Below are 20,598 nucleotides of genomic sequence, written 5' to 3' on the forward strand. Positions count from 1 at the left end.
GTGAGAAATGAATAGGTTTTATTTGAATGTTCAGAAAGCTCCAAGGGCACACTGAAGGAGCAAAGATGGCTGTTGATATTAATGGATTAACATATTTTCATCTTAGAAGAGGATTTGATTTATGCAAGAGAGCTCTTCACAGCCCTCGGGGTAGTTGTGTAGTTCTTCCACCCACAAAGGCAGAAGGCAGGGTTTTATCACAACACCCCGCAGCTCCAGCATATACTCAGTACGCACACCGGGAAAACACTTAGAGACGACTTATTGTCCCCTCATCAAATCATTTGGTCTCCCTTGTAAATCGCAACACGTACAGAGAAAGTACATTTTCTTCTTTCTTTTTTTTTTTTTTTTGTTTACACTAGATAAACCTTTCATGTATCATTTCTTCAATGCTATTACACATTCTCTTTACCGTGTTAGCAAATAAGCCTAATGTGTCTCCTGTTTTTGTGTTCATGTTGTTAAACATATCTGTAATTCACAGACAAATAATCCTCCATTTAATGAGCTCTTCAGTGTTCAAAATTACTTCTCCTGCTTGACATGTTAAAAAAAATACTTGTCAAAGTAAAAACACTGTCAAATCACAACATAATTTCAAATGTTCACTGAAACTGACCAGACTTTGCTTATTGCAACTGAAACTTACACTTACAGGCTGACATCTGCACCGCAGACCAACATTACTCATCTACTGCCAAGAGGAGTGGAAGCAGCATCATTTTGGACCTTTGTATTGTCTACAATTATGCAGGCCAATTACTTTTTCTAGTTTGTGGATTGAGATTGAGGAATGATGTGTTAAACATTACATTTGGAAATGTTGAACTATAACGTCCTCCAGGAAACACAGTGCTGATCTGCTGGGAAAGTGGGTGCTGCCTACATGTGGCTCATTGCTTGGTGGCTCATTGAAAGGATTTAAGGATTAAAGCTGAGTGATCTATGCTAATGTTTTACAAGCATTCATTCCTGCTGACTTTTGGATTTACGAGTCATGTAATATGATCCACTTTTTAATGGCTTCCCAACATTTCTAACTTTACTTTACTATATCACTTAGTTTGTCAAAAACTCGTTAGCAGACTTCATCAATAGATTTACATTTTTGCCATGAAGTGATTAAGTCCCGGTGGTGATCATTTTCTTTGCCTGTAGCTGGCAACATCATCTCGTATACTATTTTGCTTTTATTTTATTTTACTTTGCTTTCCAATGTGTGACACAAGAGGTTCGATGCTAGAGCTGACCTGACAGCTGTTGAGAGAGGTGGTGTGTAAATCCAAAAAGATATACCTCCAGCTCTTACGCTGATCACCTTGGACAAATACGCTGGGGAAGCAGTTGAATCGTACTTGCCTTTCCTTCATTCCCATCGCTGATGTCCTTTAAGGTATTCCACTTCACACAGCTCCATTAATGCTGCAGATCCAGCTGTGGTCTCACTCAACAGCTTCCAGGAATTAATGTGTTTAACTCTGCAAAATGAACATTTTTATGGGATGAGGTCAGATTAATGGATGAAGAAAACAGTAGGCTGAACTGTAGACGTCCGTGACATTTATCCACAGAGTAAGAGTGGCCTGTTTTCAATTTTCAAGGTTGGCTTTTGAGGCAAACAACTTTGAAAGATTTTATTTTCAAGGACCTTCTTATGCATTATTGAATACACTGTCTGATGTCCCAGCAGCATAATCAGTATCTGACTTTGGTAGGGATACGAAGATAAACTTCACACATTAGAACCGATAACCGCTGTGTTGTTTAGATTCAGGCTGATAATGTGAGAGCTCACTCAGTTTTTCAAAACACAAAGTTGTTTGTTTGACTTTTCACTAATCTTTACTGCAAATACAAACTAAATTCAGGTGACTAGATAAGGGGACGTGTCTTAATAATGTGTTGGGCCGTCACAAGCTTGTGGGACAGCTTCAGTGGTGCTTTAGCTTACGTGCTGCTGGAGGTAATGGACTCCATATTGCTCAGATCGCAAAATGAAACAGGTCTGGCCCATGTACTTACAGGTCTGGGTAGGTTCTGGCCAGTATCCTCTGGTGTTGCATGACAGTCAGAAGACTTTCTGACAGAATTGATCCAGATGTGGAAGTAGTGTCCGACCATCATGTTGAATATGGCCCAGACTTGGGAATGGGGTGTATACTGGGCCAGAGGAACGATGTGTCTCGCCACCTGGACGATATCCATTCTTCTGTTTTTGTGACTGAGCGGTTTTTGTGTAACGTGTCGGCCGAAACTTTCCTGTAGAGGTTTAATTAAGTTAAGATGTGTTTACAATTAGATCGTAGCACATGCATCACTCTATTTTCATACTCGCCAAACCATGTATTTCACACATTTAACAACATTTCCTTCAATTGGTCACCCATCTGTGTGTGCGTGTATGTGTGTATATATATATATATATATATATATATATATATATATATATATATATATATATATGTATATGTGTGTGTGTGTGTGTGTGTGTGTGTACATTATGGGACTACCCTTTTAATTACATTCAGATCATAGACTGTGCCTTTAAAAATGAACTTGAGATTTAGGTCACTTCTTCAGGAAGATATGCCAGCACACAAAAGAAAGGAGAGACTCTGTGTATCTGCTAGAGGCGACTGTGGGACTTTATGCTGCACTAGTGGCTCCTACTGGCTGCTGAGGACACTTGCGTGGTATACAGTACAGAGGGAGCTTTATTTACAAGTCCACCAGAATTTTGAGAGATATGGGTGTAGTAAATATTAACATTTAAGGGCAAAGAATTGCATTAAATGCCTCTAAATATCTGAGTCCCATCTGCTGCATCCAAAGATTGTTAATTGATAATAAACTTAAAAATCTAGGTTTCTTCTTCCATGCACAGAGGACAAAAACATGTCATGATGGCTGTGCTCAGAGTTGTGTGTATAGGTTGCCAAGCTACTGTTGGCTGGCTGGAGAAATCTTCTGTTGATTTACGCCAACAGCAGAGTCTCATGAGTGTCAGTGAGTGTTTCACCTGAGAGCAGGTGTGCGTGTGCGGTACACCCAGTAGGTCAGACACCTTGCAGGATAGGAGAAGCACCTTGACTGCACCATGTTCTGTCTCACATCTTATTCTTCAGTCATCAAGCTGACAGGCTGTGGGGAGGAAATGCAGATGCACAGTAATTATGCCTTTTTGAGGCTCCCATCTATGTGATGGGTTCAGATCAGGGGTCTCTGTTTTGAAAGAAGCCGTCATCGTGTTCAGAATATTTTCCTTTACCCGGACTAAAATGAAGACAAAGGCGTTGTCAGTGAAAGAGTCCACCTGGATGTCAGAGGAGTGCCGCTCTGTGGGTGAGGTGTACAGGGGTAACCAGAGGGACGGTCTTTGTTTACCAAATATCTTCAAGTCCAAAAAAGTGAGGCCACTCACCAGGATCCACGGTGGTCCCACTTACCAGGTTTACTACACAGCCAGAGAGCTCCTGCTCGAAGTGCTGGACAGAGGAGCTGTCAGGGAGCTGACCAGGAGAGCTGCTGGGGTGAAGGTAGGCGCTAACCGCCCGTCATTCAGCCAGAGCAAAGAGCAGAACACAGATCTCCCAGAGGACGAGTACGCAGGGGCATTAACATGGTTTTCTGTAGTCCTCCAGAGCGGTCTGTCCCCAGGAGACAGCTGCAGCTTTGGCCCCGAGCTCACACTGAAACTGGATGGGTGGCAGGGTGTCCTGAAAAGAAACAGCTTCCAAACACACCTGCTGTCACTGACCAGGCTTGAGGAAGGAGACAAGTTGGAAATCCTCTCTGCTTTTTGTAGCCACATAACCAGGCGCTACCAGGCCTTATACACACCTGGGCCAAACCTGGCTGTGAAGAAATACCAACTTTCCTACCACCAAGGTCCCTGCCCTCTCCATCTGGCCCTCCTCTGTGACTTGAGCTCAGGGTTTGTGTGCAACATGTCCCTGTACTGTCGGGAGCAGCTTCAGAGGCAGAGTAGGAAGCCTGTAGTTGAGCAGGTGGTTGAAGACCTGCTGAGACCTTTCTGCAGCCGCAGACATGTGGTCCAACTGGACAGCTCTGCTTGGAGTGAGAGCAGCAGCAGCACAGACATCTTCTCTGACTTTGGGGTCAATATTCATTTAGTTCCAACTGTGAGAAGGACTGTCACCGACACAATACAAGCAGACAAGCCACATCTGCAGAAACAAACACCCAAGGACTCGTTTTCTCAGCTCGTAGCCCACCTCCAAGGCTGGACTGGACCTGCTCTGCTTCCACTGTCCGTGGCAGACGTGTTTCTTCCAGGCCTCTGGGTGATACTACACGTGACCTTGATCAACACATTTGTGCTTCACACTCTGCAGGCCCCAGGCTCAGGCAGGAAGATCCACCTGACAGAGTTCACAAGGACTCTGGCCTCTCAGATGGTCCTGGACGCCAGTGTCACCGTGCCCGCTTTGCCACAACAAAGCAGCAGTTCGTACCAAGCAGCAAGTTTGATTAATCCTTCAACACAAAGGTTAGCCTGACTGCTAGTAATAGCAGGAGTGGTGATTTTCTTCATTTTGAAAGCTAACTGTAGAAGTTCCCGATTACTTTGAATTCAATCCATTTATTCATTTTGTCACAAAAAATATTTAACTATATTCTGTTGTTCTTTTTTGGTTCATATGATTAAGATGCAGTTGTGCATGAAGCAATGTATGTGCACTCTATTAACAGATATTTCAATGGTATTGTTATCATATTACGTACTAATTTCCCCCACATGGTACTAATTAAGTATCTTATTCACTACTTAACATAAGTAAAGCGAAAGAAGATAAAGTAGAGTGTGTAACAATACAGCACAGTCAACTCTCAGCACAAAATGGGTTTATATTTTTAATATTAGATGGTAGCTAATTATAATTCCCATTAATAAATATGCATATTTACATTATACGTCTGGCAAATTAGAACTTGGAATGTGAGGAAAGGCCCATCAAAATTTCCCAGATCTCAAGGCGCCATTACCAAATCCAAATATATCAGATTTCACTGATACCAGAACATACATTTGAGAACAGCTGAAGCTTGCTGATGACATTCAGCCTTAGAAACTGCACTTTGATTAGTTTGTGTGACTGTCCATATGGCTGGACAGATTGTTTGATATTGCATGCCGTGGTCCGTTCTGTCACTGCTCTGACAGGGCCAACACCAGCAGATGTGTACAGGGGACTGAAGAGGAGAGAAGGGGCTGGAACAGACCAGGAGTGTGCGGGTTGAACAACTCTGGAAACTCCTGCTACCTGAATGCTGTGCTGCAGTGTCTGTGCTCCACTGTGCCCCTGGTGGAGCACCTCCTTAATCAGGAAACTCGCAAAGAGCTGGCAAGGTTCAGACACCCGTCCCCACTCACTGTTGACAGTTAGGTTTTCTCCTCTGATTTTGTTAAGTTCAGTTCCTGCAGGTCCAGCTGCCGGGTGGCTGAGATATTTGTCGGCCTGCTGGAGGACATGTGGCTGGGGAGGAGCTCTAGCTGTGCTCCTGTGGAGGCCAAATCTGTGCTCTGCTCCATCCTCCCTCAGTTCAATAACTACTTGCAGCAAGATGCCCAGGAACTGCTGCTCTCACTCCTTAACACGCTTCACGACAACCTCAAAAAGGTGCGGTGACGTCCATCGTAACTGCACTGTCACTCAACACGCATCTGTCTGTGGCAAGTCACTGCGACAACAGGAAAAGTAAATCTCTATCTGTGTGTTTACAAGGCGGCAACGCACCAGACGCCCTCCTCCGTACAACAGCCAAGACAAGACCAAAATAGAAACTGTGCCACTGCACCAAGAGACTCCACCATTGTCTCACATCTGTTTGAAGGCCAGCTAAGCTACAGGACTCTCTGCATGCACTGCAACTATCAGACACACAGCACACAGACCTTCACTGTTCTGTCTATACCGATCCCACCAGCCATAATCAAGTGCTCCCTTGAGGTACCTTTGTTTGCAGCGCCATTTTTGCATCTTTGAAACAAAACATCAGCCAGACTGTATGTGCCCTGTTCTTCTGACTGTTCTGTGCGTTCTCACATTACCTGTTGTCTGTCTGCTGAGCAGGACTGCCTGTCCCTGTTCTTTGAGCGGACTGTCCTGACCGGAGGAGAACAGATGCTGTGTTCAGTGTGCGGGCTGAGGAGAGAAACGGGCGTCCTAACTTGCTTGGAAAAACCACCTGAGATCCTCATGCTGCACCTGAAACGGTGGGTAGAAGAAACATGAGCTCACCTGTAGACATGTAAGACTTGAGAGAATTCTGTGGGATCACTTTTAGCTGCATTACCATTAAAATCTTCCTAAAAATATCAATGAAATCTTAAATGTCTCTGCAGGTTTGGTCGCAAAGGGAAGAACCAGGTGAAACTGAGGACCAATGTTGCATTTTCCATGAAGCTGGATCTCACCCCGTTTGTATCCAGCTCCGTACAGAGCACCTCTTACTCTTCATACCGTCTGTATGCTGTTGTGGTGAGTTCTCTCACTCACACACACCATGTTGAGGTGAATTATCTTTTGTCTGTTAATTTTTGGGGAAAGCATTTTATTCTAACTGCTGTAGACTGGCTCAAAACAGCAGCCATAGCTCAAAAATAGTCTGTCATGCATTTATTACACGTGTACTAGTTCATAACCAGGGTTTTACTTTTTTTATTACATATAAGATTTTTTTTAAGTTTGTGTACCTAATTGCAATTTATTTTTCGCATATTTTTGACATGTCACAGTATGGCAATGTATTGCAATGTATTGCAGTTTTGTTTTGTTTTTTTTAAGAAACAACTGATTCTATGGGGCTTTTTGTTTTTGTACATGAACCCTCTCATTGTTCTAGAACCATGCAGGTCACCTGAACATGGGCCATTACACAGCTCTGTGCCACAACGCCTTGAGCCAGACCTGGCATAGCTTTGATGACTTGGTTGTACGAGAGGTCCAGGACAGCCTTGTGCAATCTCCAAATGCGTACTTGCTGCTCTACAGCCGCAAGCGTTTCCAAAAGCCAAAGATCCATGGACTTGGAGCTCTTTGAGTCACACGTCAAACCAATGATGGGACTTTTCAACTCCCCTGTTTTGACTTCTCATGTCCTCCATCTAAATGAATAAAATCATTTTAACTTTCTTTCACTCAAGCAAAGCCTGTGATGCTTGTTCTCCAAACCTGCACTTGCAATAAAATTGAGATCTTCAAATGACTTGTCTTACTATATGGTAACTGATTCTGTGTAACCTTTGTTTACAGTATAGTTTAAATATGCAGGGATTTAAGACAATATACAAGGCAATGTGTCATTCAGCTTGTCCACAGGGATTTGTGTCCAGACTGAACACTTGCTGAAAATATCCTGAAATGTTCATTCACACAAAAACAAACACTAATTTGAAGTAGTTTTAATAAATAGCCATATGAGTTGTTTGAGGTTAATATAATCCTTATATCTGAAACTTTTAGAGCATTAAGAAATAATATCAACATGTTCAAGTAAAAAAAACAATATGATGTCATGCTAGGCAATGAAACTGTAGTCTGGAAGTAGAACCAATTTCTGCCTCCTCTAGTCGCTGGTCCATTCAGAAAAAATATCTGTATAATCTGTGTCTCCTCCTGTCAGTTAGTCAGTCAGGCAGCAAACACATTTGTAAAAGTGAATAAAGTCAAATTCTTCATAGTCTCCTGGTTCTGTACAAAACACAGAAATAAAATTAGTCAGATAAATCAAAATCCAACCTCCTACAAATTCCAAAACCAACATCACTGGCTTTAGCAAAATAAGATGCCAACTCATCCCAGTAATATTTCTACTGAATAATTTGCGTTTGAATATAATAAATGGAAAGAGTTACATATGTTTAAACTGAGAATAAGTTTTACAAACTTTATAGAAGCAGGCCAGTTTTTCTGTCACTGGCTGAACTATGCAAAAAAAGACAAGCATAAGTCTTGTTTTAAAGCATTCTGTCGAGTATTAATGTCTGCCTTTAAACAATTTCTTCTACCTAAAGAACTTCAACTGATTGCATATTGTGTGAGTGCAAGATGATGGGTAATATGAACAAGCAACAATCTCAATCCCCCTGTCTCTTTACGTAGAATGCACACTGAAAGCGTGTCCACACTGCAACACTTACAGTTAAACTTCAATCCCCTACAGATCTTGTTAACCATCCGAAGGCTATATAGAATTAACCCCTAAAGCACTTGGTTTGACCTTATGAATATGGTGATACTCTAATGGCTGCTGCTGCTTTCAAAGAAAAAAAAAATATTTTGGTCACTTAACATATTTACGTTGCCCTCAAGTATTTACATTTTTGAATGTGCAACATCAGCATTGGTAAGTGAATACATGCCGTCTGACTGTTAACACTGGTGTATACACAGTACAAGAAAGCTGAGAATCAATTCTGCAAAATGGCCATCTGGAAAATGAGAGTGAAGCTTCTGAAACCAGCTGTCAGCCCTACAGCACGATCACCAAGGTATAGAAGTCAAAGAAGCATCTGTAAGTCTCTAGATGATCAGTAATATAAACAGACAGCATGTTTAACAGCTAAAAGGTCTAGTAGGGCTCTAGTAGCTGAAGCTTTGCACAGTGTGCCTGCACCACTCCTCGATCTGGAACAGACCACAACTGATGGCCACTCGCTGGAGTGCGTCCTCGCGTGCACACACGCAACTGCATGCACCAGCTCTTTTTACAAAGAAAAAGAAAACCTCTAGGCTTGAGCAATGCTGTACTGGTGAGGTGGTCTCATGTCCATCAGCTCCATCACAGGGTGGAATAAAACAGGATGTACGCTGCGGAGGACTTGACGGTGGAGGTGGAGATTTCGGACACCTCATGATCATCAAACTTGTACCAGCGCTGTCTTTCAGCATTCTTACAGTATGCTGTGTAATGGCCGCCATCTAAACCCCCATAATGGTTCTGGTAGTGGAAAAGAAGAATGTTATGTTCTTCATAATGGATGAAAATCACATTTCATTGTTCCCTATAAATCACCTAGGGCACCTATGTGGTCTTGTCTGTCCATGGCACTTAGTAAAGTGCTCATGGCAGAGAAGTACTTCCAGTAAAATAAATAAATACTTGAACATAGGACGATAAAATAGTATAAGTGCATAGCAATAGTAACAATAATACATATCTCTGTTTTGTCCATATCCCTATTTCATTTAAGTTTATATTCTTCTGTTTACTTTTTATTTTACCATTTTTTCATTTTGCATCCATAGACAAACAGTATAATACAGAAGTATCTTGGCTTCTCCAGTAGCACATTTTCATCATGTTTTTGTAAAAATATACTTCCATAATGAATTGATTTCCCCTCTACTTACAGACACTCCATAAAGGCTGTATCTCTTCAGGTGCTGCTTGGGTCCAATGACATATTGGTACAAGTCCAGACTGTCTAGAGGGAAGTCTACAGAAGTCTGCAGCTTCTGCTTCCACCTCCCCTCATAGGAGAATCTGTAAAAATTACACCCATTAAAGAAGAGCAGTGGAAATGTGTCACAATATGAAAAGGTCACAAATATTAGAATAGTCTGAATTAAAAATGCCTCTCACAAATTTTTCAGTTTCTTCATTTTATGTTCCAAACTCTGAAAAGTGAGTTTTAAACATATATACATTTAATAATTGCCTTTGCCAAAATTAAACTAAAAGTTTTACATACCGTTTTAAGTGTACCAAGAGAATGGGTGGGACTTTCCAGATTTCCAGTTTCTTAGTGGAATCTCTGTGGGCCTTGCAGTGTCTGCAGAACACCTTGTTGTTGTCTGTCAGCCTCTCTTCCTTGGAGAATAGCCTCAGACAATCCTACAGAGAAGTGGGAGAGTTAGACACAGTGTTAGAGATTATATAACTTCTTTTATTTATTTTCACATAGAAGACGGTGATGTAGTCTGAGTATTATGGTGCCTTAGAGTTTATGTGATTGTCAAGAGAAAGAAGCTAATTAGATTTTTGTCAAAGCCTGTAACAGTACAGCTTTTATGGCTCAAACCTCATTTTAATGTACAAATTGTTTTTGACTTCCAAACAATCCGAGTCCTGTAATGGAAACTGAAGTCCTTATGGACCAAATTTAGAAATCTTTTGGAAACAGAAAAAAAATCCTGACTCACCCTTTAATACAAAACATTTAACGTATAACTGACCTGCAAGGAACACTTGCTGGTGGAGGCCAGAGGCAGTGACAGGTACATAAAAGTCTCAAATGTCCGAGACTTGCGATGGCAAGTCAGACATTGCACAGTGGACTTGAACTGCCCTTGGAACAGTGCGACAATGATGGACTCGTTCAGAAGCTTGTGTTTGCTCCAAGCCTGGTTAGCTGCTGTCTGATCATCCAGATGGTCATTTTCCTCCTCTTTGTACCGCTTTCTGTTGTCCGCCTGACACCAGAGATCAAAAAACAACACAATGACATATAGGAACAACTGCAGTTTAAGGTTTTAGTGAAAACTTGCTTCATGGCCACAATAAAGCTCAATGACTGATGGCAAATACAGAATACACTGGTCATAATTATAGTAATAATTAAAAAAATAATAATAATAATTTCATTAATTGTAATTGACCAGTTACCACTAGAAAAAAAACTTCTAAATGACAACTAACAAATAACTTTTCAGAAACCATCTGATCTCTTTCACTTTAAATAGCATGCGGCTCAGCATTTTTAGTCTTAATATAGTAGACAAGAGCAAGCTAGAGGCAGGTCACAACTTTCTAATTAACATTACATTAATTAGGCCAACTGAATTATCAGATAGCCTGGAGGGAAAGTGGACTGGAACGAGGCCAGCCTGATGGCACACAGGTCTGAACGTCACACAAAGGGGGCGTGATGAGATGGAGAGTGTGTCTCGAGAAATACACATCCACTGATGTTACACAATAACTGACAACTCCCCCTCTCAATTTGAAAGAGTGACTAGTTTGAGAGCTAAAATAAGGGGGATGTAATTTTCCAACTGTACTCCGAATAGAGACAGTGATCACAGCATCTTCGTGCTCCCTGCTTAACTTAACACTCATCAGTGAGCTTAAAAGCACGTATTAAAAAAAAAAAAAAAAAAAAAAACTAAATAAATATCAAGCTGGGAGATTGTCTTTTCCTGATCATTTTTATTTTTGAAAATAATTCATCTATTTGTGTCCCCCACTGAAATGCATATGAAGTTTGTAAAAATCAGTAAATACAGGCGATGACGCATGTCTTGGGTCTACATGCAAAGAGGTTCTGACAAAGCATCAGACCAGACAGATGCAGACACACCACACTCACACTGCTGCAGGAGGACCAAAGACACACAGCTATTTACTTACTCTCTAATTTGCCATCAAAATGAAACCCAGTGAAAAAAAAGAAAGAAGGAATATAATAAAAGACTATGTTTTTATCATTGACAGTAAAATAATAATATGCAATAATATACATGGGTAGTCAGTCAAAGGCAAGCCTTACAACAGCCATGGTCGAAAGGAATAAACTACTTTTTTTCCCCAGTACTACTCAATATTTAATGTAGAACTGTCATATTTGGATACAACTGTCTCTCTTCAGATGTTTTCCTTTCCTTTCTTTTGTCCCTAGCAGTTATCAAAATCTTTACAAGATTGTGATTCTGCCCTTGCGTTGCATGAAATAAGTGTGTGCAGTACCTTGTTGAGGTCCTCATGAAGTCCATCCATGAGAAACAGCAGCAGCTCCTGAGAGTCTTGCTGATCATAGCCAGCAAACTGTTCATTGATCTTGCCTATGGTGATCTTGAAGTCTCGCGGACTGATGCATTTATATAGACCAGCCCAAAGAGCCTTCATGATCACACCAAACTCCTCTGCAACTTCCCCTTTATGACCAAGGATGTTGTATCTGGAAGAAATAAAGCATAAGGCTCAATAATTCCCTCATATATGATCCTACGTGGAAAGTAATTGCACTTGTTTGGGCCCTGACCTGTTGATGTCCTCCAAGTAGCAATTATTATTGAAATAATCAGCCATAGCTGGTGTGTTACACAGACACTGCAAGATGGAGTTCATGTAGCATGTGTTTCCCAGGTTACGCAGGCCAGTCAGAGAAGCACCCAGACCTCCAAATGAAGGATTCAGGTTGCGAATTTTGGCAGCTGACGGCCGCACAATCTCCACTTTAGAATAGACTTTAGCACTGGCAGGTCTAGAGGACAGAAGAACACAATGAGCAAATACCAGACTAGTGTGTGTGTGTTTATATCTATACACACACATATACATACACAAATACATGAGTCGTGAGGGCTGATTCCATGGCTAAGAAGCTATTAAGCAACAGTGCTACTGAGTTTTGGAAGAAGGTGAGAACAATTAACAACTACAATACACCCTTACCTTGCACAGTTGAAGGAACTTCTGTAACAGATAACATTGTGGCATTGTGGCGACAGCATTATAGTTCATTGTTCAACTGTATTTAAAATGAGCTGTATGTAGATGATCCCGACATGAGTAGTGAATAACAAGGAATTAAAACACAAGGTGCTAGCTAGAAGTTATCTCCTCTTCTGGCTATCACCTTCACTGGTTTTATGACACATGGCTTATTACGAGATTCTATGTTGTCTGTGTTGCTTGTTCCAGTTATAAAGGACAAGGCTGGTAAAGTTGGAGTACGGATAATTACAGAGCCATAGCATTAGCCAGTGTTCTGTCTGAAGCCATGGAAAGGATCCTGTTGGATCGAATTAAATGCTTCTGACAGTCAGTTTGGACTTAAACCAAAGCATGGCACTGACTTCGGTAACTATGCTCTCAAAGAAATCGTAAACAACTACAGAGAAAAAAAATAATTTGTCCTCATGTATTTCATAGATGCCTCCAAAGCTTTTGATCATGTAAACCACAAAAAGCTCTTCATAAACTGAAGCAAAGAGGGGTCCCTGGGTACATTGTGAGGGTTCTGGTTTATTGGTACACTTATCAGACTATGCAGGTTAAATGGGGAACTAAAATCATCATCATCCACATTTGAAGTTTGCAATGGTGTCCGACAGGGTGGAATTTTATCCCCAGTTTTGTTTAATTTATATATGGATGAGTTGTCTGATTGGTGAAACTCTTGTGAATCATCTTATGTATGCAGGTGATCTGGTGATACTTAGTCCAAGTAGTGCTAGTCTGCAGCAGCTTCTTGACATTTGCACTGAGCATGGTGTGCAATAAGACATACAATACAATCCCTGTAAAAGTGCTGTGTTAATATGCAGGACAAAAATGAACAAATGTTTAAAATTTCCTATACTGAAGTTATCAGATGTGAATCTTGAGGTTTGTGATAAAGCTAAATACCTTGGGCACATTATTATGGACCAGCTGACAGATGACAATGATATTTACATACAATGCCATAAGTTGTACGCACAAGCTAACACTATTGCACCCAAATTTGGCATGAGTTCTGTCAATGTAAAAGTGGCTTTTTTTTTTCATGCACATTGCACAGCACAGCTTTGGTCATGTTATAAAAAAAGCAAGCTTACAAAGACTGCAAGTTGCATATAATGATGCAATTGGGATTTTATTTAAAGTACAGGCTAAGCACTCTGTTAAGAACTCTTATGTATAAATTAATGCAACGGCTGGATGAATCTGCAGACAGTATCATAGCACTCTCCAAACCCACTATGAGCTGTTTCTGTTACTCATCCAAACTGAGGGTGCATTGGCTGAAATGCCTATATGTGAACTGTTCCTGAATGTATATTTTATAGATATTTATTTATTGTTGTTTCTATCGTGTATGTTTTTATGGACCAGAGTCCGCCAATAAAGATCAAATCAGATCTGATCTAGGTTTGACTGAAGGGGAATATTTTCCCAGCATGCAAAAGACTACATTTCATTGTGAAGCAGGCTTAAACTTCACATTAAAAAACTAACTGAAAAGCTCAATGCCACAAAGTACACCAGAAAATATTATCAGCAACCTATTGCAATGAATGTAAATTATTGTTAGAATAAAAATGTGAGCTCCATATTTGGTCAGTGTATCACAGAACATGTGTGTGCCATACTTGGTTTCTCTGTTGATGGTTGGTATGACAGCATTAGTGGTTGGGGCAGTGGCCTTCTTCTGAGCCTCCTCTCTCAGGTCCTGGCTGATATCAGGAGAAGAGTACGAGCGTTTCAGCTTAGACCGCTCGCGCTCTTGTTCACGGTTAGCGTCCGGCTGTGCAGGTCGTGGTTGTTTTTGTTTAACTGTTGGTGGTGTGGAGGGCGGTGTCTGTGGAACAGTGACCTCAGGAGGGTACAGGTGCACACGGTTTGTTGGGGAATGGTAGTATCTGTAGGTTCCCGTCACTGTGTCAAGGAACTAGCCAAAAATGGAGGAAAACACAATAGATGGAAACTATCAGGTATGGTGAAATTTTAGCCTATATTTTCCTGGCATAATTTTTACATCGAAATTACACCATATTTGAGGTTTTAACATCTGTTACCTTCATCCAACCGTCTGGAAGGCCTGGCACACTCCTACCCATCTCCTCACTTCTTGCTCTGGTCAGGGGCTCCCTCTGTGGAATATATAACACATATTCACATTGATTGATTCACACCTCTTTACAAAAATAATTAAAAACTTTCAATGCATTTAATTTGATTTGTGGTCAATTTGTGACATGTGAGTCACTGGGGTCTTCCAGAGCACAAATGTTAAAGGTGCACTACAGACAGAACTTAACTCACCTTAATTTCACTGACTACATGGTTGGGAGCAGGTGAATCCAGGGACATACTCTTTGAGGGTGTGTCCAAATTCTGCTCCTTTCCCCTCCTCTCTTTCTCATCTCCTGCCCTGCTGTCTTTGTCTTCCTCTTCTTCTGCCTTCTGCCGTTCCAGTCTCTTTTTCTCCTGACATCTCATCTCTTCGTCCTCTTTCTTTTTCTTCTCCATTTCTTCTCTTTCCACTCTTTCTTTCTGCTCCCGTTCCTGCCTCTCCTCCTCTAAACGACGCTCTTGGAGGCGTTTTTCCTGCTCTTGCTTTGCCTTCTCCATCACTGCCACCACATCAGAGTGTATCTGACTTTGTTCTTCTTTAGACAAAGAAGTGCTGGCTATGAAGGATGGTTTGGCTGAACGATCAGGGACAAATGGGCCATTCTGGATGGGATCCTTTGCTGAACTGTTCTGGCTGGGCTTAGGCTCATCTGACACCCAGACAGAGGGCTTCTTTGCACGGTCAAACTAAGTAAAGAGAATAAGGAGCATAAAAAAAACTGGAGTGATCCTTAGAAATGCATGGTGTTCTTCATGTTTTGTATTATCAAAAAGCTTTACTAGTTACCCAGGTTTATACTGTACCTGTGGTAAGGCCTTGGCTGTTGCAGGTGACTGGCCTTCAGCTAGGTTCTTCTTATTAAGATCCACACCGGAACTTGTGGACACTTTAACAGGGGAATCAACCGTGTCGTGCAACCTGTCACTAACCATGGAGGTTTTAGATGTGGGCGGATCAGCTGGTATCACTCCATTCACCAGCACAGGAGCTGAGGGTTCCTGAGGCTCAGGTATGATCTCGGGATCAGGTTGGGGTGGGGTTGGAGGCTTTGGTTCCTCTAGTGAAGGGTAGCTGAAGTTCACTGTGAAATAGGGCAAAAAAAAAAAAAAAAAAAAAAAAAAAAAAACACAACAACAACAATTAAACATTAATCCAAGGATGAGTTGTTCATCAGGAAAAAAGTCTGCTTACATAAGATACTGCCTTTGTGAATGAGTATGTGTTTTTTGTTTTGTTTTGTTTTTTGTGGTACCTCGAGATTAAGACTGATATTAATTCAAGTTATCAGTTAACATTCATATTTTTAATAGTTTGGTAAATTTTGATTGCCAATCACTAATGAACTACCCAGCCAAACCCAAAGACATATCTTTTATTTGCTTGCTTTCAAACTTTCCTGAAAGAATTTTTGTTTGCAGCTACATTTGTACTGTTGCTGACAAAGCCAAGTGACATATATGCTGTACAGCTGTGATAATGATACTCACACTGAGGGAGGGTGCTGATGATATTCTGTCTAGGGGGGCGAACTTTAGCGTTGGTAGTATACATGGGGTAAAACAGCAGCCAGTTCTCATAGCCCCCCTCCAGCACTAGCGGTTCACTACGAAGGATGGTCATGCTGTCCCACTGTGGAGTGCGCGAGCACATCATTGCACATTACAGGACAGAGTCACACATAAGCTGGTGTACAAAAACAAAAACTTACCTTGAAAAGAGCATCTTTGAGGCTCTGCAACGTGGTGCCCAGTGCCAGGTCAGTGACAGAACTGAACCAGTCCAGCAATACTATATAGTCCACAAATCCCCGCCGTCTCCAATGCTCTTTAGACTCCTCTGGTAGCTTTATCTCAATTTGATTCACAGTGATCCTGAAAAAGTCATGCCAATCCAGTTCAGAAGGTGAGGTTTAGAATTTGAAAAGCATTTTTGTTGTCTCATAGATAATGACATGACCACAGTTAATAGAAAAACAAGTAAAATGAGAGAATAAATAATTTTTTTGCACTTTTTTCTGAACTATTTCTCACCCTGGACTAATGGCCCCTTCAGGGACACTGATACATGTCTGGGAAGTGACTCTGATATGAGACTCCTCAAAGTCCCTGTGGCTGCGGGCATCCATAACAATTATTGTAAGTGTATCATCCTTCATCATGTGGAAAAGTTTCTCAGCTGTGATTCCGCCAGCTGGCAAAGCTGCAAGATAAAGGTCATCAAATCAACACAAGTTAAAAACAGTAAAAAAAATAAAATAAATAAATAAATAAATAATCTGGTGAAGAATTATTTTAAGTTTTCTTATGTCTCAGAAAGAACAATATAGGTTTATCAGACTTATTCTGGTTATATGGTTTACCTTTGGAGGTTGCAGTCTTCTGTTCATTCTGTTCTCCTTTTATCTGACATAAAAAACAACAACAATAAAGAAAAAGGCACTGTGTCAATTGTTGTAATACATGACAATGTTGACTTCAATGATTCTGTTGGGCTTAATTTGAAATTTCCTTGTATGAAATATCTTCAAATCATGAAAGACTAAGGTACAATAATGCAATTCAAGAATTTGTTAATGTAGTAGCTGTTGCCACTGGTATTATCTAAAGTATACAATTATAACGGTAAAAAAGATAGAAATAACACTTAGCCATATTAATTTACATTACAATGTGTATTATTATGTATAACAAAGCAAAGAAAATAAAATGTATGAAGGCTTTAATCTGAGACATGGCTAAAGCATAATTCTTAAACTAACTAACCGGAAATAAATGAATGAGATAAATGAAAATTTTACAAAGCTCTAACTGAAACAAGTAACAAATTCCTTCTCAGCTATAGGTCAGTCCTTTTGTGAGGATGACTCAATTTATGACCGTAGTGACCTTATCTTGACTTTTCTACTTGACCAATAAATGTGCTATGCCTCAATGTATGATAACCACTGTACTTAAACTTGAGATGTGGCTGCCACATCTCAACATGTTTTTATTCCAGGTAGAATTGTGTTTTTACCTTTTTGCTATCCTTCTTGTTTGCTGATAATGTTTTTTGAGTAGATCGCCCATTATCCTTTTCTGTTATTTCTTCTCTTCTTTTTTTTTCCTCTTGTCTTTCCTTCTCTTCAAGTTTTTTCCGAACCTCAACTTCCTCATACCTGTTTAGAAATGCAAAGATTAGCTGAGTAAAGCATAATAACCACTATTACATAATCATGTTCTGATATCCTATTTTACAACTCATACATTAACGATCATGTGTACAACATTAGCTAACATCTAACCTGAGTTTAAGGCTTTCAGAAAGCTTTTCAGCTTCTTCAATGGCTTTCTTAAAGCTGTTCGGCCCAAGCATGGTCATGTAATACTCCTTTGAAATAGAAAAGAGTTACAAGTCTTTATATTGAACACATTTCACCTTTAGTTTGTTAATGAACATACTCAGAAAGAAGTTATTGTTTTAGAATTGTTATCTATACCGGTTGCTGCTTGAACTCTGGTCTTTTCTTGATAATGTCATATACTGTTAAATACTTCATGTACAGGACATAAGCTTTCTCCTCATCTCTGCCCAGACGACACTCCTCTGCTGCCTTAAAGATTTTGCAGGCACTCTGGACATAGCTGCAAAACAGTGAAATAGGAAATATTTTTAAACCCATGTGATAGCAAAGTTCTTTTTTTCATATTTGACATGTTATTCAAATCCATACTTCATTTATTTTATCAGTGTGTTTTAACGGGCTTTTGATTACATATACATATATACAAAACCAAACAACTATTGAATTAATTAGTCAAGCAATCCATTTTACAATTACTTTTGATAAAAAATAATTATTTGATTGACTTGGCAGTTGAAGGCTTTTATCCCTCACATAAATCACAGTAAACTGAGCATCTTTTCAATTTGAACAGTTGGTTGGACCAAACAAACATATCTTGATATCTTGGCGTTTGAGAAATATCTGCATCCCAATGAAGTTAGATGAAACTCTAAGGATGGGCCCTGGGTTTACCTTCTGGTGCTTGTCTTGTCCGGCTTGATTTCAGCCTTTTTGTTGAGCTCTCCCAGAGAAGTGGACAGATACAGCTCTTTGAGCCCGGTGGACACTGCAGGCATCTTGGCGGATTTGTGTTGGGTCACAGGCAGGCAACCACTCAGTGCTGTACACCAGCTCTGGACATCTCTGGAAAAATGTCTGTGACAACTAAATGAAGTGAGCGCACATACACACACACACACACACACACACACACACACAGTTCTGGTTATTTATTAACGTTAACATCACCGTTATGTTTACTGTTATGGTCCCAACACTCTGATTAAGATCTCAGACAGATTTCAGTAGAATACGTGAATTTTCTCTCATCCTTACGTGCCACTCGCTACCTCAAACCACCTGAGTTATTATACATTGAGCTAAAAGCATGACATGTGGATAATACGTTAGATTAAACTATGTAGCTCCCACTGTTAGCACATTAGCCATTATTAGTTAGCCTGTGGTCGCTGTTAGGTGGCGCAGGAGAAGGCAACAACGACGACAACAATATTAAATAGTTTTCTGGCCACCATTGATCTTGACTGGACAGCTGCCGGTCGGCTAACTGTTTACTAGACTGGCATAGTCAAGCATAACCCCTGCATACAAACGCCGTTAAGCTAATTACATGTGAAGTTTGGCAGCCCTCTGCCTTCGTTAGTTAGCATGCTAAGCTCCAGGCTCACGCAGTTAAGCGTCGGGTTAGCTGCTGTAGCTAATCAGCCGCAGCTCCGGCAGTCACGGATAAAATATTGTCCGACAGTAAAGAGATATCCTCTAGAAATCATGCCGACCCATAAATGTTTGATGAGATAACGCCAATTTAAAAAAAATATACCTGTCTCTGATCCGCTGTTTAGACTTCAGCTACTTTTTGACAGCTGTTTCCTGATTTTCTTGTTCCGCCTCCTCCTCTTTTTCGTTGGTAAAATTTAACCGCAGCTACATCCCTTATTGTCGCATTACTGCCATCGTCTGGCGCTCATTTGACACTTCGCCTTCTCTCCGCCTTTCCCCTCCATTTGCACACCACCACCACCTCCAGCCTTTCTAGGACAAAAGTCTCCTATCTTCTGCCTGGCCTACCAACCCTACAGTCATGTTTATTGATGGTGTAAATGGTTAAATCTAAGTGATGGTGCCCTCTGTCGAACATACTTCCTATATACCTTCACACATAAATTCTTCTTCCTTTACCCATTTGCACATAAACCAGTCCGATGCCTTGCTGCAATGTGTAGCGATTTTCTTCTTTCATCTGCTCCTCACTCTTTTAAAATCCAGCTGCTCCATGTCCATACATTTTACACCTGCTACTGTGACGCATACTTGAACAACTGAAGTAAATCTGTATATAATGAACGTTTGCTAATTCTATTTTGTCATTTTGAAACATCATGTTGTACAAGCTGCACAGGCTTATGTGTTTATTTTTGCTCTGTTTCACTGTATATGCACAACACAATAAGACGTGCATACATTTGCAGTGTTAGTAATACTTTTAAGACATCCAATGGCTAAATAAGTAATTAAATCAAAAGGTGTGACTGTATGCATTAGGCTAACCTATAATGAAAGGCTTGACACATATTTTAGGGGAACGCTGTTATTGTATTTCAATATTGAAGAGATTTGCTTTGAGATTGTAAGGTTGAATGGCCTTTGCTTATCTCAGGATAACGGTAATAACTGAGTGACAGAATCAGCACGAACAAACATGACATCAAAACTTGTTGCATCACACACAAATATAATTTCAGCTTTGTCCCGGAAGAAGGACAAAAGCAACAAACTGACAGCCACCAAGCTCCAGCAAATATAAAAATGTCATGTCTCTGTAAAAAAGACAAAACGTCAGGTGCTTGTTGACCAACCAGTGTGACGGAAGAAGTGGGCAAACCAACGGACAGGAGTAAAGAACAACATTTTATTTCAATAAATATGATAACTAAAAGAATAT

The 20,598-nt window shown here is 40.5% G+C and overlaps 1 protein-coding gene across 1 annotated transcript; it reads right to left on the minus strand.

The window, feature by feature from the left end:
* Positions 1-7,394: 7,394 nt before the first annotated feature.
* usp8 (ubiquitin specific peptidase 8) lies at positions 7,395-19,551 on the minus strand. The gene is made up of 19 exons (XM_029498743.1): positions 19,477-19,551; positions 18,609-18,800; positions 18,069-18,213; positions 17,874-17,959; positions 17,606-17,747; positions 16,950-16,992; positions 16,621-16,789; positions 16,299-16,461; positions 16,078-16,219; positions 15,394-15,671; positions 14,779-15,276; positions 14,532-14,606; positions 14,106-14,404; positions 12,011-12,232; positions 11,716-11,926; positions 10,206-10,442; positions 9,722-9,864; positions 9,381-9,513; positions 7,395-8,967 (listed from the first exon to the last, which is right to left on the minus strand). The coding sequence occupies exons 2-19, from the start codon at positions 18,710-18,712 to the stop codon at positions 8,809-8,811; spliced, it is 3,249 nt and encodes a 1,082-aa protein (XP_029354603.1). The 5' UTR covers positions 18,713-18,800; positions 19,477-19,551; the 3' UTR covers positions 7,395-8,808.
* Between the last annotated feature and the right edge of the window lie 1,047 nt (positions 19,552-20,598).

The sequence above is a fragment of the Echeneis naucrates genome, chromosome 3 (genome assembly GCF_900963305.1).
Source record: "Echeneis naucrates chromosome 3, fEcheNa1.1, whole genome shotgun sequence".
NCBI classification, from domain to species: domain Eukaryota; kingdom Metazoa; phylum Chordata; class Actinopteri; order Carangiformes; family Echeneidae; genus Echeneis; species Echeneis naucrates.

Coding starts and splice junctions, on each gene's coding strand:
- usp8 (XM_029498743.1), bottom strand. CDS start 18,712: ATGCCTGCAGTGTCCACCGGGCTCAAAGAGCTGTATCTGTCCACTTCT. Junction 14,607..14,778: donor ATGTAGTCAGTGAAATTAAG/GTGAGTTAAGTT, acceptor TATATTCCACAG/AGGGAGCCCCTGACCAGAGC. Junction 12,233..14,105: donor ACCATCAACAGAGAAACCAA/GTATGGCACACA, acceptor TCTGTCCTCTAG/ACCTGCCAGTGCTAAAGTCT.